This window comes from Penicillium chermesinum (genome assembly GCF_028974085.1).
Source record: "Penicillium chermesinum strain IBT 19713 chromosome Unknown utg000005l:1.0-4115287.0:1.0-4118363.0, whole genome shotgun sequence".
In the NCBI taxonomy this organism is placed as follows: Eukaryota; Fungi; Ascomycota; class Eurotiomycetes; order Eurotiales; family Aspergillaceae; genus Penicillium; species Penicillium chermesinum.
In genome coordinates, this window is record NW_026695315.1 from 936725 (window position 1) to 963356 (window position 26632).

The following is a 26632-nucleotide window of genomic DNA, read 5'->3' on the forward strand; positions in this document are numbered from 1 at the left end:
GCGGGAGAGTATGTTAGTGGAGTGTCCTGCGAAAACGCTTCTGCCTGCCATATAGCAGGTCTTGCATATCGGGCCTAGCTTCTCATGCTACATATGCATTTATGAGTGTCGCCCAAGATCGCAAGGAACAGATGTCGCTCATGAGAATCATTAATCATAACACTCTCAGTTAGGAAATCGTTGGCGAAACCATCAGGTAGAAGCCATCAGGTACAGCATCAGTAGTAGCGGTGATAAGTGGGTTCACTTTCTGCGACTGTTGCAGAATCGGTAGGTGTCTTTGATCGACAGAATCGTTTTCCGTGGCTTCTGGGAGCTGGTCTAGGGCTCCATCAAAACAGGGGGGGGAACGTCAAGTGCTCACGGCCTAAGCTGGTGTGCATCTATAGTTGTCCCCACTGACCCGAATGGGGCATAGTGCACTACCTGAGAGACACCGCGGAAATAGCGCTCGATGGTAAAGTGAGCGAGGTCCAATGACAATCAAATATGCAATCTCAACAGACTTGGCTTTACCATGTGCCACTGACCGAGATCCGAATCTAGCTGTGAGACTGCCGAGGCCATATAGAAAAGAATGGAGGGCCGGGATAAAGGAAGGCTTCTGTGGGCAAAAACAACCTTCGGAGCACACGGTCGCAGTTGAGCATAAACAGGGCCATCTTCACTATCTAGAGTCCAGCAGAACTGCGATGACAACCGACTAACAGACAACTCAAGAAGTGACAGAAGCATACCATCCTCCGAGTAACAAGTCAGGTCTATCTCAGGAGCCGCAAAATACAGACAGTCTCATGAATATTGAGCAACTGGAGTCAGACCAGAGAGATTGCCAGGACTTCTAAAAGGCCGACACAACGTATGAGCAGAAGGACATAGGCAAGAGAAATAACATTTCGTTGACGGATAAGAAATGACAAGAATTGATACGTCTTCCACCAGAGATTCCAGGTATCACAATACTCATGAATCAGTAAACATACTCAAAGTTGGGGTTCTCCCGGTCAGTCATATCGTTGAAGGCCGTCGCATTCTGCGACAACATTGCATCCTGGCCCTGTTCTCTTAGAGCCTCTCGCTCCTTCTCCTTGCGCCGGTTCTCCCACTTGTATGCATATCGTAACACGAAGAAGATACAGAGCTCAATGACATTGGCAACCAGAAGGGAGCCAATGCCAAGAGGATATTTGGGAGCCTGGTCGGTCTTGTAAAAGAACGGGCTGGCAATGTTGCCAACACACACCCCGAACCAGGTCATTCCGGAAACGATCATCTTCTTGGACTGACCTCCGGTGTTCGAAGTGACAATGGACAGGCAAACAACGAAGGAGGCTTGGTATGACCCAGTCAGGTAGCTGCAATTGTTGATTGACGTTAGCAAGGTCCGGCATCTATTTGGGGGACTCGTGGTAATATTTACTGCTTACTTACAAGCAAATCAAGCGGCCGACATAAGCATCATCAGGGGCGAGGAGGAAGCCAAGTGCCCCTGCAATGGTCGGAAGCATGAATAGGGCAGAAACGAGAGTTCTGCTGTTCTTTGGAAGATATTGGTTGCAGATGGCACCGAGCACAATCCAGATCACGACAATAATACCCTGTGGGATACCGAGGAGGGCCGTGTCCAAGGTATTAAAGCCCAATCCCTCAATCACAAGAGTCGAGAAGTTAGAGATCCCACCGTTGGGAATATTGCCCACGAAGCCGAGCAGGAAATAGATCCATGTCTTGTAATCAACAAAAGCCTCCTTGATATGTGCCCAATTAATCTTTCTCTGTTCGACGCCAGTCTGGTTGCGGCGCATGCGAGCGATCATGATCAGCTTCTCCTCATGGCTAAAGCCTCGGAATGTAGTAGGGGAGTTCGGAAGCATGAAAATGATCACGATGCCCCAGAATGCACAGGCGGCACCGATAATGATAAACTCGTAGCGCCATGATTCGAGGGCGCCCTGGATGTTCCCAATGCCATAGCCAATGAGACCGCCCCCGGCCACCCCCAGACCGTTCCACAGATAGTACGCTGAGATGCGCCATGGTTGTTCCTCCCGAGTATAATAGGTCGAGACAATCACCATGAACGCCGGATCCGCAATCGCCTCAAATGCTCCCGAAAGCACTCGGAGAGCGGCGAGGGCTGCAAAATTCTTCGATGCAGCCTCGCACATCAGGAGGGCTCCCCACATGAAGATATTGAAAGCGAGGTAGTAGGCAGGTGGGAGTCTTTGCATGATCAAATTGGATGGAATCGCCCAGGCCAGCCAACCAAAGTAGAAGATACTAGACAGCCATGAGTACTGGGTACCCACCAAGTGCAGAGAGTCTTTGATGCCGAAGATGGCAGCATATGAGAGGGTCGTTTTGTCGACATACTATACAATCAGCTTCATTTTAGATTATTTCCTTTTCTCTTCCCCGAAAGCCTGACGGCCTAGAAACACTCACGTAGAAGAAGTAACATATTCCAAGAAGAGGAAGAATCCGAATGTCCAACTTCCTCTTCAGCCGCTTTTCTTCCTCTGAATCAATTGCTTCATCCACTGGATATCTTTGAATGGCTTCCATGTATAGCTCCGAATTAGCCTGGTTCACCATCGCCGCCTCCTTGGGATCGACTTCGACCGCCCCCACATCCTCAATGCGCGCGACTTCCGCCATATCGTCTCTCTTAGTGTCCATAGTGGAAGGATAGAGGCTTGTTATCACTTAGCACACGCAATGCACGAACATAGGTAGAAAGATGGTAGATGGGAATCCAGCAGTACTGATTAATACTAGGTGCCAATGGTCCGTTCGCCCATTCTCCCTTTTGCTTATGGGTAAACCCCCACAGTTCCTGGGGAATAAAGCCGGGGTAGCTAACCAGGATGGCAATTGGTGGAAAATCAGGGAGGGAGCTGGCCTGGTTCGTGGAAAAAGCCAGGGGCGTGGGGAAGCGTGGGGGGGGATTTTGCGGGGAGTCCATCCCTCAACCCCGGATATCCCAATGAGGGAATCTTGCACTCGCGGTGCCAGTAGGTTTGCTTTGTGGTTCGACTTCCCTCCGGATCCATGAAGCAATCGCGCGTTAAGCCACGTCGGTTCACGGCATCCATACCGTACGGGCCCACGGCACATGTGCTCTCTTGACTTTGGGCGTCTTTCCCGCGGATTATACTCCGTCGAAGACGAAATGGCTGCCACGGAAATAATTCAGTACTGTGATCTATCTAGCCATTTCAAATCAATAAAATTTTAGCATTCAAAGTCGTTAGAACGAGCGTCGATCCTTCGCTTCACTCCAACTTGAACTATAGGACTCTCACTTTCAGTCCTCCCTTTTCATCTTCCGCGCTCAGTTAGGGCTATCTCCACTAGAAGTGGCAAATTTCATCTCTCAACCGAAGGTTACCTCTTATACCTCTTATCAAGGAATCGCAAATCTCTTGGGGCTCAAGTTTGATTGGTTGAAGACCCATTGTTAATGGTGCCCATATAAACTGCAAGAAGAAAGCTGTGGCGTATAACCGCCAACTCACAGATGCATTCTGCACACAAGCCGATCGACCGTCGGTCGAGAAATTCATCGCCAAGGAGATCGCTAGATGGCGTGACGAACCCAACCGCGGCAATCCGGATAATGCCCTCCCAAGATACACAGAAATGGTTTTCGTTGAGGGAAAATACCAGCTGTCTCCAGCCGGGCATAAGCTCTCAGATGAACACGTATACATGGTAACAAAAACCCTTTCTGCCAAGGCGCGCTGCGCATAGCGCTGGACAGAAGATTTCAATACAACCGGCGATATCAGGGCTGAGCGTATCCCACTCGATCCGAGCCCCTTGTTTTACGTTTTCGGGGTCCCTTACATAGCGCTCTATCGCGGCTATTATATCCTGACCGGCTCCCAAGGCCCTGAACTTTATAGCGTACTAGCAAACGTGAAAAATAACATAACAATCAAAACTGCAGAGCGAGACTAGCTGTTAGGACCGATTATTGCAGAAGCAAGCCTCGTTAAAACACGCCGAACGATTATACAGGTTTATCATGACAAGACGGCGAAGATAGTTACTATAAAGTTAAGGCTATAAGATATAATCATCTCGACTAATATCTTATTACCAAATAAGCGAAATAGCCAGGTCTATAAGACACATTCGATCGGATTATTATACAGATTTTTGATCTCAGTCTGATAAATATCAGAAATAAGCTCTTCTTTATACAACTTATAGACTATCTATTATTTACTACACTTTTAGTCAATATCAAAGCTAAGTCTTAAACCCGAGAATCTAAAAAGTTTATGATAAAACTACTTCGAGAAATAAACCTAATATTCGGGAATCTAATTAATAAACTTCAAACAATATACACAGCGGTCCTAAAGATAGATTATAAAAGACAATTTCTGTGATGTCTGAATGTTAATAGGCTCGGAGTATTATGGGATACGACTGAGGGAGGCCGATACTACTACGAGTTCGTGAGAGAGGGGACTCGATTGTAGCAAGATAATCAAACTAATCGTTGGAGAACCCTTCGGTTCCTCCCACGATTATCCTATATATATTGCGAGATTTAACTAGCGAGCCCCCTTTATGGGTCTCGAGTCATGCCATAATGGCGCCAGGCCTTCCGAGCCTTCCTTCGAGTTCCTCCGCGGCTCCTTTGTGATTAGTCGGAGTGTCTCGTGACAGCAACTCCTTTGTAGTCGATTAGTCGGAGCGTGTCGTGACAATTTCCGACTCTCTCAGAAAACCTTAATATCATAACAGATATCTAAAAAGATATACAAGCTATCAACCAATAATATAAGAATACCTTAACAATATAGAAGAGAATCGAAGAGAAGCTCAAGACAGTCCAGCCCGGACTAATAGCGGCGACTGTTCTAAGCACACTCACTAAGCTAATCCAAGATAATCTTACAACACTAGCGAATCTTAAGACACTGTACACCAGCCCTACAAACATCGAGGCCGGCTTTTATAAGCCAGATTATTTTAAAAACAACGAAAATATCCCAACCACAACCGCAACTTCAGTCATAAACCACACAAGTTATCCCGGGGAAGCCGGTCTATTCTAAACAAAGCGAAAAAGACGAACCTGAATTCCTTAGCAACAAGCCGACCTTGTCAAGGCAGCAAGCAACCAGTACTATCTTGAATCATTCTTTTTCGCATCTTTTCTTCTCGCATCGGGACGATACTTTGTTTCGGAGGGCATATTGTCACCGCCAAGCCAGGACGGCCGGTCACGTGTATAATCTCTCATCTAGCAATCCGTAGATAGATTAATAAAACATCTCTACATCTCCCAGCTTCGGCTACAGCCCAGCCGCATATTCTCCTAAGCACTACATTGCTTCTATTTATCCCCAACAAAAATCCTCTTCTTACCCCTTAGTGGTACTAGTCGAGGGGCCAACACAAAGATAGGTCTGATCATGGTGCATCGAGGTCGACTCTGCCTCAGATACTGCACAACACAGCAGTGACGCTGGCCTCATCTTACCTTCAAACTCACCTCCCATCCTTATCAGCACACGAAGATCAATGGGTGGCCGCTGAAGATATCACAGCGGACGATCTCATTGCAGAATTCTCGAACCAACATACCTCGCCTGGCGCCGGTCCAAGTAGGACCCAGCAGTGAGTTGATAAGGATGGGAAGTAAGTTTGAAGATAAAGATAGGAAGTGAGCCGAAGGTAAGATAAGGCCCGCGTCAATCCACGCGACGAACGATCACGCGCATCTACCACAACGAGACGGCACAAGAAGTGACCACCAGGCTGCAGCTACAGAGCGCAACCATCTCAAAGAAGGCATTACTCCTGAGCGAACAGGGTAACCAAGCCCGCAGGCACGGTACGACCGGATTATGGGCATGGGGAGGTTAGAACGGGACAGCTCTTTGCTGTTGAAGGCCGACCCAACCGAAGCATAAACCTCCAAAGGATCATTGATTCCGTGGTGGCAGGGGATATCCAGGACTTCGACATCGGAGACACAGACACTGACTTCGTCCTGGATTGCTGTTACTCGCATGTCGCCACGCAAGCGTATCATCCTACAACCCGCATGGTCGAAATTCTTTCTGCGAGCGATGATAGCAGTCCTGTCGTCTTTATACCACCACGAAATATCTTAACTGGAAAGCTACAAGACAAGATTGCTCGGCGCAAACGCGACGGTCATCAATCTGTGATACTTGCAGACATGATGGCGACTATTCGAGAGAATAGTATTATTATCAAGCCAACACATCAAGTGAAGTTAGGGATATCCGTCTGCTTCACTAGCGTCACGCAGATAGATCCGAGCATACAGACCGAAAGCCGACTTACAAGAAGGCGGTCCCCTATAACCGCGAGATAACCGATGCACTCTGCACAGACGCAGATAGAGCATCGGTTCAGGGCTTCATCACCAGAGAAATTACCAGATGGCGGGAAGAGCTCGGCCCGTTCATCAACAGGCTATGCCAACTACCCCCTTCCAGCCATAAGTTATCAGATGAACATGTTTACGCGGTAACCAAGACACTCTCAGCTAAGGGACGCCGGGCACGGATGTGGACCGAGGATTTCAACGCGCTGCTCCAGATGAACCCGGCGTTGAAGGACCTGATCAAGGAGCTCCAAGTTACGTGTGCGGCCATCCCGGCGGTAGACCAGCGGGCGTAATTCCCGACCCCTGCAAGAAACCTCCATCTTGCAGCAGATATCTACCGGAATATACAAGCCGTCAACAGACACTACAAGGACGCCTTGACGACGTAAAGATGGGAAGTAAGCCGAAGGTAAGATGAGGCCAGCGTCAATAGCAATATTGCATGGTGTCAGTAGTGAAATGTTCTCTCAGTGTGCTATTACTATGGACAGCATGGGATATGGAATCTGCAGAGCTGTGTGGCAAGGGCTGTGCCTGCTTGGCAGAATTGTCCTTGGAATTGAGATAGAACAAAGCCACATTGCTTTTGACTACGTTCTCCATAAAGAGCCCTTTGTCTTTCAGGCTCAGAGCAAGTCGAGTGCGAGAATGTACTTTCCCTGCCTTTGCTGAACAGACGTCCTCCTCTGGGTCGCCGCCGGGTTTTATCATGTCACAGCCGTAACATATTCTATGTAATTCCGGCGGCATCGTTAATTAAACTAGGTTATGGCTGACAGGGCCTTTCATCTATGCCGCCAAGTAGCCTTTTCAACGTGGAATTGAACCCAAATACGCTAGTGTTTACCCAGAGTCATCTCTAGATACCTTTATAGGGCCTCAATTGGTGGTTCTGGAGTGAATGGAGTCGAGTCTTTTACGTCTTCCATTGTACCGCCATATATGCGGAGACTCAATTTCTGTTGCACAGGTTCAGCAGCCATTGAGGAACTTGGTTTTACCGATGGAGGAAAATGGAAAAGCAATAAAACAGAGACTAACAAAAACATGATAGGAATTGACCTGCCAGCGGGTACGAAAAACGTCTAGAAGATGGCAATGTCTTCTGCAGAAGTCACTTCTTGTATAACTGCATAGCTGCACAACTGCCACATCAAATCAACGAAGAGCCATCCCCATGTCTTACCATCATACTAGTAGGCAAGAGTGCGACGAGTTCCCCAAGATCGACAAATGTACCTAGACTCTGAGGAAGCCCTAGTTGCCAGAAAGTATTATCCCAGCTCAATGCTTGGTCCTCTATATCACACACGTTCAGGAAGCAAAATGCAAGTTCATATCCATAGTTGCTTTGCATAGCAAAAATGACAATCCGAATCATATTCTTCGATTCTATCAGAATATAATTTTGCCTCACTGTCCACCCGAAGCCGTATGGTAACCTGCAGGGCCAGAAAAGAGAAAGGAATAAAGACAAAAGGATAAAAGGGATAGGCACGGCCCTAATCGCGCCATGATACATAATACAGATAGGAAACATCGTCAACGTGGCACAGCTCGCGCCAGCACTCGAATGTTGTCCACGAAACCCTTGACCAATTCCTCGTACTGATGTGTCGGGTCACCCTTCCTAGCAAGATTGCCCTGCCGCCGGAGCTCAGCCGCAGAAACCTCCACCTCGAGCTCGTGCTCGAATTCCCCTTTGCTGTGTCGGCTGGAGCTACTTGGGTCAAATCGACTTGGTAGGCCAGGTGTCGGTAGCTCATGCGATCTTTGTTGCGTTCCCCACGGCCGCCTCTGCTTGCGTCGACTACGGGAAGATTGGAGATATCGCCGGGGTATTCCATTTCCAGGTTCACGCTGACCCGCCAGTCGACAGCTGTGCAAGGGCTGAGAACGTCTATGTCTGCGACACGGCATTTGATGATTTTGGCGAGAACCTCGCCGGTTCGCTGGTCTGTTGTTACGCGGACTTTGGGCTTGTGGCGCGGGTTCAGGTTCTGGCGGATTATGGGTGGGAGGTCGGCCGGGGAGACTTCGTAGAAGGTGTCGCGTTCTTTCTTGTGGGCGTAGGACACCGGGACGCGCTTGGGATTGGTGTTGGGCATGGACGCTTTGACGGCATCGTTTAGAAAATTGTTCATGGCGCGGTGTTGTTCCTAGAGAGAATTTTGTGTTAGTTTATTTATTTACCTACTTCTTTTCATTTCTTCTCTTTTTTTTGGGGGGGGGGGGCGTAAAGTGTTCAAAGGTCAGGGGGCAACTTACGACACTCATATTGCTTTCGAACGAGGTCCGAAATTGTGAGTTCTCGCGATTGAGGACAGTTTCAGTCAAGACTGGCAGACTCAATCTTTCCCGTCGATCCATGTCCATGACATGACCAAGCTTCGCTTCAACTTCGATGATAGCACCTTGACCAGCAGCAGCAGAGCCAGCTGGTCCTACGGCCACGTCCTCTCGGACCACCACATGCTGAAATAAGAAGTCGCAGAGCATCTTTGTAATCTCTTCATGCGGAATGAACCCAGTGATAGACGGTTCCCAAGCTCCCAATGACCCTGTCTGGGATACAGCTGATGGTGGTTGCGACGGAGGACCATTGCTGTTTGTTGGAAGAATGCTGGGGGTTGGAGCGGTTTGAGACGGAGTGATCGGTGCCTTTGATGTGGTTTCTGAAACTCTTGCCAACAGGGATCCTCGTCGCGTTCCCCAGGGATCCGCGTTGTCACGTCTTTCTTGCTTTGTGATGGGAGGCTGAGGGAAAGGGATAACAGGGCATTTTCCTTTGTTCCGGACGACTCGCTGAGCAAAAATTGGAGGCTCGCGGTAGCGTCTTCGTTTGGGCTTTGGTGGCTGGCTTGAAACGCGCGGGCTCGGTTCGTGATCCGCATCCATTTTCGCAATCTTGTGAGCCCGGGGGCCGGACGGTGAGCTTCTTATCTGTGAAGAGGTACTCTGGGAATTGACAGGATCAGGACTGGGTCGAGCAGTGGACTGCGCTGTAGGGCTGTCGTTCCACTTGTTGTCATCCGAGCGGGAAGGGGGCCCAGCAGAATCGGACGTGGCAGCGGCGCTATTCTGCCGAGAGGCAAAGCGAGGACTTACAGTCTCACTGGGCTCTTGTTTGACAACTGTCGGGTAGAACTGGGGATTTGATTCTGATGGGCGGGCGCCTGGCGAAAAATTTCGCGGAGCGACTGGGGATTGTATCTGGTCGGGGGTAGGTCTCGGACTGGAAAGAGGATTACGCGGAGAATCACGGCCGGAAGATGGTGGACGTGTAGACAAAGGGGAGTGACGTGAAAAAGCAGGAGGTGGGCCAAGAGGTGTGCTTGAGACCGAGCGATGTGTGGAAGAATACTGCGATGGGAGAGGTGGAGCGGTGGAGGGAGAAGTTTCTTGAGGGATGGGGCGTGGCGGATTGGTCATAACAGTGTGTAGTGAATGAGACCGTTGTTGCGCAAAGTACGACTGCGATTCACTTGACTGGGGACCCGCACTCACAGGCTGTTGTGGAGTGTAGGGCGAAGCTGTAGGGACCGACGGATGTTGAGGCTGAGAATTGTACACCGTCGCGCCGTAGGAATCACGCGCACCGGCGCCATAGGGCGTCGAAACGTGTGTAGGGCTTTGGCTTCTTTGAGCTTGTACGGTGGTATTCAAAGGCGGAGGCCTCGCGTTGTTGAACGGTGCGTACGGTGATTGGGGAGGGCCGTAAGGCGAAGAGCGATCTGGCGAGGCGTGCTGCGCATGCGGCACTGGAGGTTGGGGTTGGGGAGGACGTGCTGGGTAGTCTGAATAGCTTGTTGGCACGCGCTGTTGATGGGCTGGATCGGACGGAGGGCTTGAGGATCCTGTGGCCGGCGGAGCGTTGGAGGCGCCGCCGGCGTCGTTATTCATGATGTTGCGCAAATCCATGGTGGTTCTCTTTCGGGGCCACCACCACCGGCGCGAGGAGGGTTTATCGCAGGGCGCACACCGTCAATCGCGTCATCCAGACGAGGATGCAAGGAGTCGCGAGGGCAGAGAGGGGCGGATGGTCACTGAGCGGGTGCAGGACAAAGAACTTGAGGAAGGGAGAAATTCTCGCTGCGGACCGCGAGTCAGGGAGTTTAAGAGGATCATCGCCGCTTCGGGGAGGCTCTGGCTGGACGGCCACAGAATCGCATTGCTCTTAAAGAGGACATTAGGGGCTCGCCAGAGGCTGCACTATGTTAGATCTGACCGAGAGTGTCATTAATTAGCCATTAATTTACGGTTGGAGGCTCCCACAGTCGTGACCTGGGGCTAGCGTAGTACCCTGCAGCGCTTTCGATCTATACAGCTAAACGCCTTGAATTTTAGTTTCATTGGATTGATAACCTGCTTGGGCCAAGTGTATGTAGCACGTGACAGCAATCCAATCCCTCTACAAGGACACCCTGTGTTTTTGCTTTTCCTACTCTCTCGCTAGAGTTTCCTTCTGCTACATTAGATCGCAAAGATCATATGGTCGAAAGGCCACTGTGGCACGCATATGTAAAAAGTGGCCCGGGGATCATGTGAGGCGTTAGTAATCTGATGCCTGAATTCCAAGGTTGTATATCGGATTGCTTCCAAGGTCGGATTGCTTTCCAAGATTAGATTGCACAAGCATGAACGTGTAATTGGGAACTTTTCTTAAACGATGGTCTTTTATAATGCAAGCGTATCATTGATTCATCTCCCGAGTCATTTCTTTGAAGATCCTCTCCGCACTAACCGGCATCGAATTCCGATCCCTGCATAAGTATACGGAGACCGAGCCGAGTCTGGGCTTTCGGTATCAGCCTCGATTGAACGACCGAGACCGAATTTACATTGCATACGGAAGATACTTAATAATATGTATATTCCTACAGTTGCTTTAGTTTATCGCCTCCAGTTTGAGAGCAAAGCGTTGATCGTGTGACGTCGGAGCAATGCAAAAGCAATTTGTCGTTTCGGCCGATGGGACCAAGCTATGGGCAGAGCAAGCGGGTGATCCTACCAAATCGCTTATCATTTTTCTCCATGTCTTTGGGTTCGCAAGTATAGCTTTTGAAAATCAATTCTCTGATGAGGAGCGGAGGAGCATTTTGAACCTTGTAAGAGGAAGCTTGAGTGTGCAATACCAATATGCTAACATCGGACCAGGTTCGGTATGACATTCGGGGGTATGGTCGTAGTGAACAGCCAGATAAGGGGAGGGCAATATACGTCCAGAAGCATGGCAGAAGACTTCCACGCGGTCTGTCTGGCATTCAACCTCGCTCGACCTGTTCTAGCAGCATGGTATGTAAACATCGTTTGCCAGGAGTGGGAATAGCAGACACTTGGTTCAATGAAGGTGCAGGAGCTTCGGAGGAAATATAGGCTCGGGGATCTGCGAGAACCTCGGCGCGGAATTCATCATGGGGTTTATTCTTCTGAGCACATTCCCTGCCTTGGTGCCATTGGCGAAGTGTCATTGCATCATGTTGGAACCACGTTTCAGACCTTTGTAAACCCAATGGCCACTGCAAGCGAACTCACAGAAACGATTGTCCCATTAGGGCGACACCTGTGTGGCAGACAACTTCCAGCTGGATATTGAAACTATTCTCAGCCTTACAAACAGATCAAGATAAGCATTTATGTGCAGAACGACGTTCTATACGTCACGTGAGAGGGCTCCAAGGTGATGGCGGAGCTGTCTCGTAATGTGGGGCCTCGATGGGTTACACGTGTGAGGTACAATATAGCGTAGTTGACTGTACAACACGAGACATACTACGGCCAGGGGTTGGTAGACGGATGGTAGACGGGTGTATTGCTTCTATCGAAATTGAGCTAGCTGTATACTGCCTTGACATCAGTATTGTGCGAAACGATTCGCTGGAGGTATAGTTGGTATCTCAGCTAAGAATCGCAGTCCGCACACGGGTCATAGGGGCTCCGCATCTGGCAGCCGATCAACCGTTCCTGCTTTCTCATATTGTAACATGACTGAAGTGTCGCCTTCCAAGCGCTTTCTCGGTATCTCTGCTCTCATCGCACGTTTCTCGTCTCCTAGGATACTGCATTGAGGGTGTTATCGCCATATCGCACTGCGTGGTGCAAACCGCCGTCGCTGACGTATTCCTCCCCCATTTCTACGGCTCCGACTGCAACATCCCCAATCTTTGCGCAACCCGAGCCTCGCCGGACAAGTGCCGATTAAACGGACACAAATACTCTACTGAATGAGGGATACTGGGTAGCTAAATCTCATGGTCGCGGTCTAAAAACATTCCGACTTGCAGGGTTTCCATGTTACCGAGCTCTTGATCGCGACCCTGGCCATGACGACCCCCCAGCCCGAGGCCTCGACCACGGCCAATATCCCTCTCGCAGACCTTGAATCCGCATCGAAGCATGAAAATGCACACAATGCCTCGCGTTGGAATGGATTTTCCCAATTCCACCCCTCCAACGTCCTCGCACATCCAGACGGACTGGCCTCGAACGATAAAGATTGGCTGGCATACGCCGAAGATACTGTGATAAGGCTCACGATCGCGCTCACTCCCAGCTTTCTCCAGAAATACGTTGGCGTTGATCCCCCTCAGCCCGCAAAGCTGCATGCGATCGCCGCGTTGGATGGGCTGCGCGGTTGGGCTTGTCTTCTCGTCTTCAATTTCCACTTCCTATTTACTTACACCTGGAAAGTCGCCGTCGGATGGGGGTTTGGAGGTTTTAGTGGAAACAACTGGGGGATTGCACCAGCTGCCCATCATCCACATGTTGATTTCGGGTCATATCATGGTTGCGATTTTCTTTGTCATCTCAGGCTACGTGCTTTCCTACAAGGCTCTAAAAACGATCCGGTCCCGCGCGTTCGACCAAACATTCACGACCCTGGCGTCCTCCACCTTTCGCCGAGCACTTCGTCTCTACATCCCGTCCCTAGTTGGCCTTACAACTGTTTTCATAGCCGTACGACTAGGAATCTATAACTACTCATGGCTAGTGATACAGGAAGGTCACACGATCGCCGGGACGAATGAACAACACCCCCCAGTATATCAAACCTTGGGGAAACAATTCTGGGACTTCTACTACACGATCGCGCGCCTCATGAACCCATTCGACTGGGCTCTCTACTACAACAACTATAACCCCCACCTATGGACCATACCTGTCGAGTTTCGCTGCTCCCTGGTCCTCTTCCTCACAACCCTTGCAACATCGCGCCTAGTCTCAAATGTGCGCATGTGCCTAGTCGGCAGTCTCATTTGGTTTTGTATGCGCTACGGCCGATGGGACGTGGTGCTTTTCTTACTCGGCATGACAATGGCCGAACTAGACCTGATTAACGGAACATGGGAGCGACCTCCCTCCGCAGTCTCCGACAACATTCACATTCGCCTACCACCCCAAGGCAAAATCGTCGGCACCATCTCACGCCGGCGCCTGTGGATCGGCCTCTTCGTTGTAGGTCTGTATCTTGGCTCTTCGCCTAACCTCGGTTTCAAGTGGACACCCGGATACAGATGGCTGTGGTCCATCACGCCCCGGACGTACGGCGAGCCGCACCGTTTCCCACAGACTCTCGGCGCGGCACTCATCGTCTTCAGCATCAATCACTCGCCTGATATCCAGAAGCTGTTCACAAACCCCCTATCGCAGTATCTGGGTAAGATCTCGTATGCGTTCTACATTGTCCACGGCCCGATTCTGCATTCCTTGGGATACGCGCTTATGCCCAATATCTGGGCGGTCACGGGCAAGGAGACGAACTTTCAGTACTGCCTGGGCTTCTTTGTCGGGTGGACTATTTGTCTCCCCATAGCCATCTGGGCGGGCGATGTATTCTGGCGCATGGTTGATGTTCCCAGCGTGAAATTCGCTCGGTGGCTGGAGGACAGACTTGTTGCCAAGGGAACGCCTGCTATGGCTATGAATTCAACGGCCCAACCTAACAGAGACTAATGGACTAGTGGCTTGTGCTCTGCCCAGGCCATACTGAAAACTGGGACCTTGTCTTCTCATAGTGCGAACTATCTTACCGCTCGTGCCATTTCATACACTCGCTGGACGAGCTATGTAACAATGCTGTATGGTAATAAGGAATTCTAATTCTATGCACTGGATAGACCAGCAAGCGCGTATTCAAAGTCCACTGGCTTGATTTTATTGTTGAAGTTGAAGATGATACTAAGATGTTTTGTTTCCTACCACCGTCAAGTCTAAACCGTAGGGTACAGCTGGATAGGAGAAAAAAAAAGAAAAGAAAAAGAGAAGACGCTCCGCGACCGAGAATAGAATCTGATGTATCGTTCATTATTCATTCACTCGTACCATATCAAAGTAGATCGCCAGGCCCCGTTCCATCCTCCAATCGACGAAATTAACTAGTTGCGGCACATGCAGTGAAAGATTTCAGGCGCGAGAGAAAGGCAGGCCCGATTACACGGGAGCTGGCTGGAACGGGGGTTGCAGGACAACGAGGATGATGGGCCCACGGCGGAGGGATGCAAATGCATCAGCTCAACCCACCGCATGGTTGGAACCATCTCATGCAGTTGGATGGGGAGCAGGATTTTTGAAAACCCCCGAAGCGTATGCGGGAAAAAAGAAAAAAAACCAGGGAGAGAAGAGGGCACTAAGGCCCGTGATATGGATGTCAGAACAGCCCCAGATTTCCTTTTGAAGTTCTTTTGTTTTTAAAGGGTTGCAACTACATGCTCTCATAGGGCCACGCCCCAGATGCCTTTGCCGCCGCAGACCCCGAGCCATTCCCGCGGTTGACCGGAGTGGTTTGGACCGCCCTGAGGTGACCAGCTGATATTGGAGACTTCGTAGTCACATTGCCAAGCAGCTGTAGGGCCACGTTCAGAGGTTGTGGCTGGCGTACCGGGAGTGTGAGCTTGAGGCGAGAGGGGCACAGCGTTGTGTTGGTTGATCAGGTCCCAGATAAGGACAAGACTATCGTCAGCACCGGAAGCGAGGTGCCCTCGCTTGCTTGGAGACCATTCAACGCAGTTAAGAGGAGCTCCGTGGCCCTTCAGTTCAAGCAAGGCTTGTCCGGGTTGGCGGACATCCAGAACGCGGACGACACTCGAGTCCTGGGAGAAAGTTGCCAGGAGGTGAGCATCATGAGGAGATGCTTGGTAGGGGGTCAGTTCTGTAACGGTAAATGACATTTGGGATATGAGATGGCATACCTGCTATCCTCAGCAAAGGTGGTGGGAACATGCCCGAGGAGGATGGGCCGGAAGGACTGGCGTTACCGGGGCTCATGACCGCTACGCATAGTTAGCATCGACACTGGTTAGAAGCGCGCTCATTGAAGATAGAACTCACGTCGCTGCTCCACCTTGTCTGTTGGCTCGTAAATGATTGTACTATGCTCAAGGCTTCGAAGATCAAACATGCGGACACTTCCATCTGCGCCACAGCTCACGAATACGTCAACACTGTTGGCACAAAATCGAACGTCAAAGACCTCCTTGTCGTGAGCAATCAATTGTGTTTTGGCTGTCAAAGTTGGAATATCCCAGATCGTGCAGGTGGTATCGATACTGGAGGTAATGATCAGACTAGGGGAAATAGTGTTCCAGTCGAGAGAGGTGATGGGGGCCGTGTGTTCAGGCGATTTAGAGTTCGAGAGCAGCGCCAGCGGCGAAAGCTTGGAGGTTGGTGTATCTCGCTGGCCAGAAGGGCGGGTAATAGAATTTGAGCTTGGCAAAGGTTGGGAGTTGGGCAGTGACCAGAGTCGGAGATGATCGCCCGACGTCGCGAGCAAATCCGTGGACTGTTTCTGAGACGAAGGGGGCTCCCATAGAATACGTGTCACGGGGTAAGAATGGGTCGCTTCAGCTGTCTTCACATACTCGAGCTTGATCTCGCCCGCTGCAGCGTCTTGCGTGTCTGGGTCGGGCTGAGCCCAATGTGTATCAATAATTTGAATCTGAGAAACCTGTTAGTAATCTCAGCCGAAAGGAACGCAGCTCGACATGATGCAAACGAACATAGTTGTGGCTATCTTCCAGGTAGCTTCCTAGCGCCAATTTGCCCCCGAAAGAGCTTGAACTTCCGGGTATCGGCCATTTGCACCAGTCGACCGCATATATAGGCCACGGAGCGATGTAGTTACTGTTGCTTGGCACCGGACTATCCCCATTATTGCATGGCCGATGGACTCATGAGTGATTCTCCTAGTAGATGGTTTCCCGGCGGGCGAATGTCTGCGAGACCGAGCGGCGAGTACTTCGAGCCCTGCGGGGTCTGAGGCGGGTACCCGGCCCCTGGAGAGGAGGGATAGCTCGAGCCCTCGGCAGAACCATGTTGTTTGTACATTGTTTGATCGAATCCTGCAGGGCTAGATCGAGAATGACCATGCGAATTGATCATGCTAGACCGGTGACTCTGTTGCGATGAGGCCTGCGGTAAGGTGGGGAGCACCGACGGAGCAGTGTTGACGGAGACGGCGGGCGGGCGTTGTTGGTTACCCGGTGTCAGGGCGCCTGGAAGACGAACGTTGCTGTTGCTTCCACTCCCACTCCCGTAGTGAGGAGGCTGGGAGGACGAGTGGACGTTGATCGATGGGACGGGGGCGTCCGGAGTTGTGGGGTATTCGTTGGAGGGCAGTTGGCGAGACAAGTTCGGATTGACCAGCCCTGTGGATGGTATGTGTAGTTCCTCCGGTTGACGGCCAACAGCAGACCGACGTGAAGAGTCGAAGGAGGGATTGGACATGGTGCGCAGGGCGGCTAAACTGCAGGCGGTCCGAAGGTCGAAGGGAGGTGGATTGGAAGAGGGGCTGGACTCCACTTCCCCCTGGGTCCAAGGTGAGCTATCAGGGAGGGGAGCAGCGGAGTGCCCAGGAATCGGAGCTTCAAGAAAGGCTCTTGAGACGCGATGGGATCAACAGACCTCTCAAAAGGGTATTTGGACGCTTCACGATGTGTTACAGCACTGGGTGCCTTGCTGAGTCAGCTGGGGGCGCGGCGTACAGGGTTGCGTCCCGTCTAAATCTACCCGAGGTTCCTGGCCGTTCAAAAAGTGATACTCTTTCGCAACTTAGCTCTCCCTTCCTGTACATAACTGCTCCATCATGGCGTCTCGTGCTGCTGCAGCGTTGTTCTTATTGCCGCCCCCACCCTCCTTCTCGCTTGCCGAAGTCAAGGTGTCCTTTGAACAACCACTATCAGATGTTCTATCTAGGCTCGGCCAGTCCGTGAGGGGAACTGATAAGATTGCCATCCTTGACATAGCCCTGGCAGTCCCCACGCTGCACTCCGCATCAAATAAACCACAAGCCAAGATCTTTCCCCCACTGCAGCATTACCTCGCAAGTTTCTATACTTTGATTGGCGCTATTGCTACCGCACGAGATATAGAGCTGGACTCTCCCGGCGGCCTCGACATTCGTGTGGTGTTCCTTGACCAACCGACCTCTAGTCAAGATGTATCTTACACGGGCTCGCATTTCGAAACCGGGCCCATTGTAAGTCTACAAACAATAGCGTCCTCAGGTCGACAGTGGGACCAAATCTTCTATCTCGGCAATACAGCCGGGCAAGAGTTGCGCCCTCTTTTCTGGGAAGCATCGCGGAAGCGTCCAGAGGTCCAACAGTATCGAAAGCCACCGCCATATCTGGTCCCGGGGATTGGTTGGTTCCGGAAGGCCTCCTCGTTCCAAGCGACCAATTATCACCAGTTCCCCACTATTCAGTGGCAGTGGGAGGAACATTTGATCACCTTCACCTTGGTCACAAGCTTCTTTTAACGGCCACTGCGTTGGCTCTAGAGCCCATCGGCCCCAATAGCCCGGACCGAGAACGAATCCTGACTATTGGAGTGACGGGAGATGAACTGCTGAAGAAAAAGAAGTACGCGGAGTGTTTGGAAAGTTGGGAACAGCGCTATCAGAGTACGGCAGCCTTCCTTTCGGCAATAATGGATTTCACTGGGAATAAAAACTTGGAAGTAGAGCGCACCAGGACGGCGGATGGGAGGGGGCAGGTGGTTCTTCTGCAGGTTCAGCCGTACCTTCGCTTCAAATTCGAGGAGTTCTTCGACGTCTGTGGGCCCACAGCGACCGACGAGGAAATCACCGCCCTAGTCTTGTCCAAGGAGACTCAGGCTGGAGGGGCCTTTGTGAACTCCGAGCGGGCTAAAAAAGGGTGGCATACGTTGGCCGTCTTTGAAGTAGATGTCCTTCATTCCGGGAGAGGCCACGGATACCAATAGTTTCGAGTCCAAGCTCAGCAGCACAGACATCCGGCGAAGACGACTGCAAGCTAAAGTTTAGTCTGACACAGTGGAGCTGATGATGGTGGACGGGCGAAGAACTTCAATGTAAGATTTGGGGGGGGAGGGCGCCAAGGGGGAAAGCACCGCCAGGGAAGCATCGAGAGCCTGTAGAATAAATAAAGAGTTACCAACCACCAAGACCACCACAAATTGCTGTCCAATACCTCAAACCCCTCTCAAACAACTCCTGCTTATTCGGCGTCTTCTCCACCAAACGCAAGGCCGTCACTATGCAGAAATGTGACAACTAGAGCGGGGCCTGCATAGACCTCGCGCGTTCTCCTCCTGAACGCTCCCCACCGCCAGGAGGATCCTCAACTGCTCTCCAATCCCAATGCATTCCCATATGGCTGGCCGCAGGTTGAAGGAATCATGTGATTGTGGTGGCAAGCGCAACGCCAATGAGACTGATCAGATCGTGATGCCAAAAAAAGGCCAGGCCTGTCGTCCATGCGCGCTAAGCTTAGGGTCTCGACGATCATCCCGGTCGCGGCGCAGCGTTAGGGCCAGAAGTGTCGTTATGCGCCCATGGTGAGACAAGACTCCCGGGGTCAACCTTTCCAGCGCTTGATTGACACCTGTACCTTTTTTCTTTTTTCTTTTTTTCCTTTTTCTGCTTTTTTTTTTTTTTTTTACCCCCTCGGTTTATAGTGGGACGGGTGTGCCCCCGATCGTGCAGCCCTGATGATCATCTTATAGCTTCCTCTCTTCTCCTTCCTTCCGTCCTTCCATGCCGTGGCTACTCGATTACGCAGCCGCGAACCCGGCTGTGCTCGATCATGCCTCTACATCCCCCGATTCTACATCTCGCCGACGAGCTGCTCGCCGAGATCCTGGCGTTTGTACTGGAGCGCAGATCTGGGCGCAATGGCCACGCGGACCGCGACTATCCTATTGAATATGGCGAGAACTCCGATTTAGATCGATTCCGCCTGGTCTGCAAGCGTTTCATGCACATCGCGACCCCGCGCAAGTTCTCACGTGTCAATGTGCGCTTCTCGAAAAAGGGCTTGCGCCGACTTGAGGAGCTCGTGGCCATGCAACGCGCGTGCTATGTGAAGACGCTGACATATCTCGTACGACCCTTCTGGAAAGGCAGCGGTACCAGTCCTCTTTCTCCCACGACTAGGAAAGACCCAAGGGAAAAAAGCAATATCTGGCTAACGATATAATTCAAATACAGGATGGACCTCCATACTGCTTGCGCTGAGGGATGTAGATCCGGCTCTCGCCCAATTTCACCACCAGCGATTGGAGGAGGAGAATTCGATACTCAATGCAAACTACGACCTCATGCTCCTCCGACGCGGAATAGCTGCCTTCTCGGGATTACAGGAGATCAAGCTCTTCAGGACGCAGGATGAGGCCGACGAGAGTCTCCTTGATTTCCAGCGCTACCAATATATCCGTACGGTTCGCAATAATACCGACGCGGAGTCATCTTCAATCCAACTTGACTGGGATTCAGCCTGTTCGCGCGCCGTGAAAAACCTCGGGATCGCGCTCTTGGATTCCCAGTGCAGCTCGATCCGCTTCACTGGCCCCCAAATCAGTCCAGAGGCAACGTTGCAGCTTCTGCAGGCCCCCTCAGCTATCTTGGCCGACATGGCCGGTCGCCTGACAAGTCTCGATATCAATTTTCATTCACATTCAGACATCTCGCCTAAAATGGCCGACCTGTCGAGTGTGTTTCATCGATTTTTCCTAGCCGCCAAGAATCTGATGGCCATCCATATTGGATTTCCACCCAAGAGCCCACTTAACCTCGACCTAGAATCTATATTCCACAACATCAGATGGAAAACATTGCGGATGCTAAGCTTACAGGGATGGCGTCTTGACGCAGAAGAGATAAACGCGCTGCTACGCCGCCACCGCGAACACCTGCGTGACTTCCGCCTATTTGCCATCTACCTCCGACCTGGCAGTCGCTGGACAGATGTACTAACCGTCCTGCGCTACGAAATGGAGCAATTAGACCGATTAGATCTGCGCGATATCGATTACGACGGCGGCTTCGACATCCACGAGAACGCTAGCGGTGTCGAAGTCTCCGATTACGAGGACGACGCGTCCCATCCGGAAGTCGAGCTTTCCGCTGACGGAGTGGACGCCCCTGACCCAGTCGCACCAGCGTCATCTTCTCTTTCCGTCGCCGCGGGGACATCGCCGCCGGAGTTACCGCCATTTTCGGGCTTTGGGACCGACGCGGGGGGGCTCGTGGCTTCCGCCACGCGCGCGTGGAAAGAGGACACTTCTGCGACGCGAGTCGTGGGAGAAGATGCGTATGTTGGCGCTAGATGATCTCGGTGACACAGGCATTCATGTTGATCGAGAGCAGATACGACTATGGGAAACGTGGGTTCTATCTGGGCCGAGGCGGCCTGGGCTATAGGAAGGTGGAAAACGATTCGCAGATTTTGCATACGACAGGTCATCACAAAGTACAGATTACACCCAGCCCTTGGATATCGCTTTTAAGGAGGAAGAGCGGATGGCGTCACGATTGAAAAGGGAAGGGGTGGTCAAGATCAGAATCGGTGTTGGAGGCTTTTTGACTTTTTGCTGTTGAGAGGACGCATTCTTGGTTCTTTGCATATTTACCTTATTTTCCACATATCGCACTTCGTCTACTTGCAATAAGGAGCTATGAACTCATTTTGGGATTTTAGCGATCGGCGTACGCATTCGTTTCATTAACCAAGCCCCTCACTCGCATGTCCAACCATGCTACTTTGCATCGCCAGGGTCCTAAAAAACCCTGGAAGTCGTCCAGGCTCTCCAGTCCACCAGCATCGCAGGCCTCAAACACATACCGCTTCTCCATAGAGGTTCTTGTGTTTGAGCCCATGCCAATACTCGGGACACCATCTGGCAGGGATGCTTTGATGTTTCCCGCAGAAAGGCATTTTCTTTGACAATTTCGATGCTTCCTCTAGAGGCATGGAGTCCGGTCATATGGCCCTGGTAGAGATATTTAGCTGTGAAGTCTCAAGATATTGTTACAGGGCTACATGAAACATCAAACATATACGTGCCTGATCCCATATGGACATTGGCTATATGGAAATAGGCACGGATTTTGGCAGCTGTCCGCCGCTCATGGCCTGTTGTAACAGCAGCATTACTTCCAGCACACTTTGTATGTGGGATTAGGATGGCAGCAGGACTCATGGCTCTGCCGCATGGGTGTGCTCTAGATTGTTTCTGCAATCATCTTTGGATAGAACGGGTCAAACGACTACTGTTAAGCTGGGATGAAATATTATGAAATCTTTGCTTCATGTGAGGAGAGAGAATCCTTCAGCCAAATGTTGGTTCTGGATCTTGTGCTATACAAGGTGAAGCTATCTTCTTACACTTCGAAGTACTAGTAGCATTCAAACATAATGACCGCTGAAATCCAGCAGTATGGTTTCCCGAAGCTGCGCCAGATAGGATTGGAGAGAATGTGAACGCCTTGAGCGTCATAATATGCCAAGCAGCCAGCCAAGTATTTATTATGGCTAAAAGTCCATTTCTCCGATAGCAAGACCGTTTGCAACAGCCACCATATCCAAGCATGTAGACCAAACATGTGGAGGTGACAAACTATTTGCTGAGGTTCTGCATCCCATCTAGCAATATTGAGGAGCCCGTGCTGTCGAATAGCGGGTTTGTTGGCCCGTTCAACTGGTTCACCGCTGTGGAAGACCTCCATGAATCGTGAAAGCGTCTCGGAAGTCAAAGTGCTGCCTAGACCCTTCAGTCCTCGGCTTGAATATCAATTCAATGAGCTAAACAAACACTCTAGTACTTTAATGAGCTCGAACTCATCCAGTATAGGTACAATTCATTAGGAAAATAGTATTCTCTTCAGTCCTCCAAATCCCATTTCGGTTACACTAGTGATCAGCTGGATACCCTCTCCCACTACTTGTAGATCCTTCAAGCTTCGGCACAATCTTTACACAGATTCTGGATGAGGAACCTCAAGTCCTTGGAACATGAATCTCTGTGAAGCTGCTCCTAATGATAAGGAAACCCATCACGGCTCAACGCCGTACATCTAAGCCTCCCCTGAACTCCCAATCCGCGCCACAGGACACCGCCAGGCCGTCAATTCCTACCTATCCAACACGCACGCCCGACACACCGCAACTCCCAGCCTCATGCAGGCAACAATCCCAATTATCCAGTGAGAAAAAAGCAAAATTCATCCTGAGGCGATCCTTCGAGCATGATGACGCTGCCTAGGACAAGTTACCGCACTGCCTTACCTGCACTACTATCAGCTGTTCAAACTAACTGCCTAGAAAGATTTGCCCCCACCATCCTAATACCCGCGCCACGCGGCAATATATCTCGCAATCACTAATCCACCTTAATCAACCCCCCCCACTAGATCCTTCAAATTGTCAGAATCCTACTCGTAGTATCAGAAGTGTCAAGCCTAGCCTACACCGCAAGGGGGAAAGGAGGGGAGCGCGCGCGATATGCGCCTCTGCCGCCAACGCCACACAAGATTGCGCGAAGCTTGGATCAATCATTCCGCCACGTACTAATCAGAGCCACATACTTAGCTAGCAGCCCTGCGACCGTTGCGGTGCTATCGGAGTTTGGCGCCCGCTAACGGCCGCAAGGGGGTTCTTTACCTTAATGCCCTCGATCATGCGAGTTGTGTGGGGAGGGGGGGGGCCTGGACCGGCTCGACCATAACTATAGGGAACTGCAGGAACTTGGGCGAGGCGATGCAGGGAAAAAATTGCCGGCATGCTCTGGTCGCCTTTTTTTTTTATTTGTCAGTCCGATTGGATGAGTGCGATGCAGTGGCAGTGCAATACTGGGGGGGGAGCGGGGACGCATAATAATAGTTGTGCTGCTTGGCCGGTATATCAGACTAAGCCTGGTCCTAGGGATGATCTGGTGTATATATATTTATGGCGGGTACGGCGGACTCTACATTCGAGGCTGGGGGATCCAGGGCGAGGGTTTGACATGGGGCCGGATGTCTGGCCTTGGCAGTGGCAGTATTAGGGTTAGAGTGAGAAACCAGATTTTCTAACTGGTAGGGGTGAGCTCGAAAAGGGCAATTGGTCGAGTGGGTCTGGCAGAGACCCTTCTTGACCCTCTCTAAGAAAGAAAACTGTATTGTTTGCCCTGCCTACGCAGTAAACTACGAATTATACTAGTTGATCGGGGACCCCCCAGAGCCTGTCAGGTTCAGGGCCTGGCGGCAACTGCCGACTATGCCGCGTTCCCCGACGCCCGGCAGTTACATGCTCTACGTCATCGTGAAACCCTAGCAAGATGATTCTGATCATCCCTCCCCTTTTTTTTCTGTTTTCAATTTGGGCATCTGGATCGCGCGCATGGTCGAAGGAAGAGTTGCACGTGATTGTCAGGTACCAGGGAAGCCAAGGCTTACAGTGTAAGAGAGACGGGAGTGATGCCAAGGAGAATGGGATTGAAACACCTTTGATGCATAGAGACCCCAGGAAGGGATTGAAAGAGTTGTAGAGGTATAGAACAGACACCCAGAAGCCAAAAAGATCCACCACCGATTCACCAAAAATATAGATAGTAATACACACAGCCAGAAGGTCAGGCGCTTTTGTGAAGAGAAGAGCCCGCCGCTGGAATAACCCGATAAACACAAAGTCGCCGCACCATACAGCCATGCCAGTGACCGCTGATCCCATACCGTAAAAGGAAGGTAATATATATGATAGATAAAGAGAAAACACGTAAGGGAAAAAAAAAAAAAAAAAAAAAAAAAATAAAGATATTCAAAAAAAAGTAAAACTTTTTTTTTTCATGAACCCGACACCATGGTATGCGCTATTGCCGCGACCAAGTAGACCCTTGAAACGGAGGCAATGGCCCACCAGCAACTGATGGCCCCGAAGGTGCGATATCTCGACTCAGCGATGATCCAGGCCAACCACTCTGCGGCCGAGCAGGCTCCAAACCCCGCTGGGCTGAAGGCGTAGCGGGCGTCTGCGTGCCCCGCGCTATCTCCGAGCCCGACCAGACCGGGGCAGACGGCGTATCGCTCGGCGAGCCCAGGACGAGCGTCGAAGGTGCAGCTCGCGGCGAAGACGGCCTGGGTGGTAATTGGGACAAGGGGACAGAGCGGCTCAGTTGCTCGCGGAAGAAGTCTCGTTCGGAGCGGTAGTGGTCACGCTGCTGGAGCAGAGCGCGGATCTCGTCTTGCTGCGCCGTTAGGCGGGCTTCCAGCTGCATCTCATTGCGCTTGCGGTTGCGGAACCGGCGCGAGGCATCGCTGTTGGCTTTGCGCTTCTCGGCTTGGCTGGAGGAGCCGGATTTCAGGTCCACGAAGCAGGGGATCATGCCTGGGGCTTCGGGGGAGAGAGGAATTCCCTGGCCCCGGGAGGGGACGGCGGTTATCTCGCTCATACGAGGCCCGGACGCTGCAGGGATGCCGCGATTGAGGGATTCCATTGTCATGTACGGGACTGATGGGCCGGATGGGACCGCGTAGACAGGTGGTGCTGGGGCCATGGAGACATTCGGCGCGGCGGGAGAGCCACGGCCGAAAGTGTATGAAGAATGGGGTGTCGTAGGACTTGGTTCTTGGGAGACAGGCGTTGTTAATGGTCCAAGACCAGTGCTTGCTTGCCTCGACTGCACGCTTGGTGTTGAGTGCAGCGATGCCGACACGGGTGGCTGGGTACCTGGTAATGAAGTGATAGGACGAAGTGTGGAATCCAGAGACATCGGCGAGCTGGCCGGCGTCTGACGTATCCCCAGAGGAGGCTCATGAGGAACAAGCGGTGAGTGTGAAACGCTTGATCGTCCACTTCGCCCTCCAGAACCGACAAATCGTGCCGAAGGTGAGCCTGGGTTCACCATCGAATGACCACGAGCCCTGGGAGACAACGGTTGTTGTACGAGAGGATGCATGGCGCGAGGTGCTGGAGAAGAACCTTTGCGTGGACGAGGAGAAGAGGGTGCCGGCCCGCTATGTTTCTCTCGACTGCTGTCAGCCTGGTCCTCTGGTTGTGCCGGGGGGTTCAAAATAGAATGAACGCCAATCGACCGTGAAGAGGACGACTCCATCGGCGGTTCTACAGGGCCATATGGATGCCACGGCTGCGGACGAGTCCTCAACGGTGGCCTTCGCGACGAATGACGAGCCGTTGCAGATCCCTGCTCACTGTCTATCACGGTGCGGTCTTGGATCGCATCCTCGGACAATCGAGCTACGTGCAACGGCTCCTGCGACATAGACTGATCTCTCTGAACAGGTGGGGTGTTAGGGCATGACCGATTCCCCCCTCTCTCGAAATCTCGGGGGGTTTCACGAACAGAGTGAGAGAGGGAGCCAGCAACCAAGCGAGGGTCTGCTTGATAATGCGACAAGGTCAGAGGGTGAAGCGACCTCGAATAAGGCGCAGTCAATGCGCTCAGCCCGAGAGTAGCCACGATGGAAAATGGTGAATGTGACCAGAGTTGATTGATGCCGATTGTACAAAGTCCAGGAAATTGACTAGGGTTGGTGAGAGTCGAGAGTAAGCGTCAAATAGATATGATAAGAGGGAGAAAAAAGAAAGTAATGGATAAAAAAGTAATCGGATCCAGTAGGAAACATGTGCATGGGCAGCGGTCCGAGGCCCCCTAAAGTTATAAAGTGGGAGGGGAAAAGATCTTGGGCGGTCCAAGCTATAAGAAAAAAAGTCAAAGGGGGAAGAATTAAGTAGAACCGTTGAGATTCAGCGGTGAAGGCCCCCATTGATCCATCATTTTTGATTTGCTCGCAGGTTATGTCTGTCCGACCCAAGTAGCCGGATGTGTTGGGCAGGATCGCCCTGCACCTTGGGTGTCCTTTTTTTATTTTTTTTAATTTGTAATTTTTTATTTTTCTTTTTTTCCCCCCATTTTTCGCATTTTCGATTTTCTGGTTCGATAATTTTTTTTTGGGTTTTTCTCATTTTTCTTTTTATTTTCCAGAAAGTTTCAGTGATG

At 51.3% G+C, this 26632-nt stretch overlaps 11 protein-coding genes across 11 annotated transcripts; 5 read left to right on the forward strand and 6 right to left on the reverse strand.

Annotated features, from left to right (window-relative positions):
• Window positions 1-970: 970 nt before the first annotated feature.
• Window positions 971-2679, reverse strand: N7468_006497 (uncharacterized protein; the record flags this gene model as incomplete). The annotated part of the gene is made up of 3 exons (XM_058475793.1): window positions 971-1355; window positions 1432-2372; window positions 2446-2679. 3 exons carry the CDS (start codon window positions 2677-2679, stop codon window positions 971-973), a joined length of 1560 nt encoding a protein of 519 aa, XP_058328683.1.
• A 3055-nt stretch (window positions 2680-5734) lies between these two features.
• N7468_006498 (uncharacterized protein) lies at window positions 5735-6037 on the reverse strand (the record flags this gene model as incomplete). Its single annotated transcript, XM_058475794.1, has 1 exon — window positions 5735-6037. The coding sequence occupies one exon, from the start codon at window positions 6035-6037 to the stop codon at window positions 5735-5737; it is 303 nt and encodes a 100-aa protein (XP_058328684.1).
• Window positions 6038-6070: 33 nt separating this feature from the next.
• Window positions 6071-6675, forward strand: N7468_006499 (uncharacterized protein; the record flags this gene model as incomplete). The annotated part of the gene is made up of 2 exons (XM_058475795.1): window positions 6071-6233; window positions 6302-6675. The coding sequence occupies 2 exons, from the start codon at window positions 6071-6073 to the stop codon at window positions 6673-6675; spliced, it is 537 nt and encodes a 178-aa protein (XP_058328685.1).
• A 133-nt stretch (window positions 6676-6808) lies between these two features.
• On the reverse strand, window positions 6809-7132 carry N7468_006500 (uncharacterized protein; the record flags this gene model as incomplete). The annotated part of the gene is made up of 1 exon (XM_058475796.1): window positions 6809-7132. One exon carries the CDS (start codon window positions 7130-7132, stop codon window positions 6809-6811), a length of 324 nt encoding a protein of 107 aa, XP_058328686.1.
• A 792-nt stretch (window positions 7133-7924) lies between these two features.
• On the reverse strand, window positions 7925-10303 carry triA (uncharacterized protein; the record flags this gene model as incomplete). Its single annotated transcript, XM_058475797.1, has 3 exons — window positions 7925-8071; window positions 8107-8541; window positions 8651-10303. 3 exons carry the CDS (start codon window positions 10301-10303, stop codon window positions 7925-7927), a joined length of 2235 nt encoding a protein of 744 aa, XP_058328687.1.
• Window positions 10304-12705: 2402 nt separating this feature from the next.
• Window positions 12706-14335, forward strand: N7468_006502 (acyltransferase family protein; the record flags this gene model as incomplete). Its single annotated transcript, XM_058475798.1, has 2 exons — window positions 12706-13077; window positions 13130-14335. 2 exons carry the CDS (start codon window positions 12706-12708, stop codon window positions 14333-14335), a joined length of 1578 nt encoding a protein of 525 aa, XP_058328688.1.
• Window positions 14336-15093: 758 nt separating this feature from the next.
• Window positions 15094-17104, reverse strand: N7468_006503 (uncharacterized protein; the record flags this gene model as incomplete). The annotated part of the gene is made up of 5 exons (XM_058475799.1): window positions 15094-15512; window positions 15571-15651; window positions 15710-16316; window positions 16378-16519; window positions 16617-17104. 5 exons carry the CDS (start codon window positions 17102-17104, stop codon window positions 15094-15096), a joined length of 1737 nt encoding a protein of 578 aa, XP_058328689.1.
• A 358-nt stretch (window positions 17105-17462) lies between these two features.
• Window positions 17463-18601, forward strand: N7468_006504 (putative pantetheine-phosphate adenylyltransferase; the record flags this gene model as incomplete). The annotated part of the gene is made up of 2 exons (XM_058475800.1): window positions 17463-18021; window positions 18159-18601. 2 exons carry the CDS (start codon window positions 17463-17465, stop codon window positions 18599-18601), a joined length of 1002 nt encoding a protein of 333 aa, XP_058328690.1.
• Window positions 18602-19443: 842 nt separating this feature from the next.
• On the forward strand, window positions 19444-20968 carry N7468_006505 (F-box domain protein; the record flags this gene model as incomplete). Its single annotated transcript, XM_058475801.1, has 2 exons — window positions 19444-19765; window positions 19848-20968. The coding sequence occupies 2 exons, from the start codon at window positions 19444-19446 to the stop codon at window positions 20966-20968; spliced, it is 1443 nt and encodes a 480-aa protein (XP_058328691.1).
• A 20-nt stretch (window positions 20969-20988) lies between these two features.
• On the forward strand, window positions 20989-21236 carry N7468_006506 (uncharacterized protein; the record flags this gene model as incomplete). The annotated part of the gene is given in 2 exon segments (XM_058475802.1): window positions 20989-21097; window positions 21115-21236. The coding sequence occupies 2 exon segments, from the start codon at window positions 20989-20991 to the stop codon at window positions 21234-21236; spliced, it is 231 nt and encodes a 76-aa protein (XP_058328692.1).
• A 3248-nt stretch (window positions 21237-24484) lies between these two features.
• N7468_006507 (uncharacterized protein) lies at window positions 24485-25894 on the reverse strand (the record flags this gene model as incomplete). Its single annotated transcript, XM_058475803.1, has 1 exon — window positions 24485-25894. The coding sequence occupies one exon, from the start codon at window positions 25892-25894 to the stop codon at window positions 24485-24487; it is 1410 nt and encodes a 469-aa protein (XP_058328693.1).
• Window positions 25895-26632: the final 738 nt, after the last annotated feature.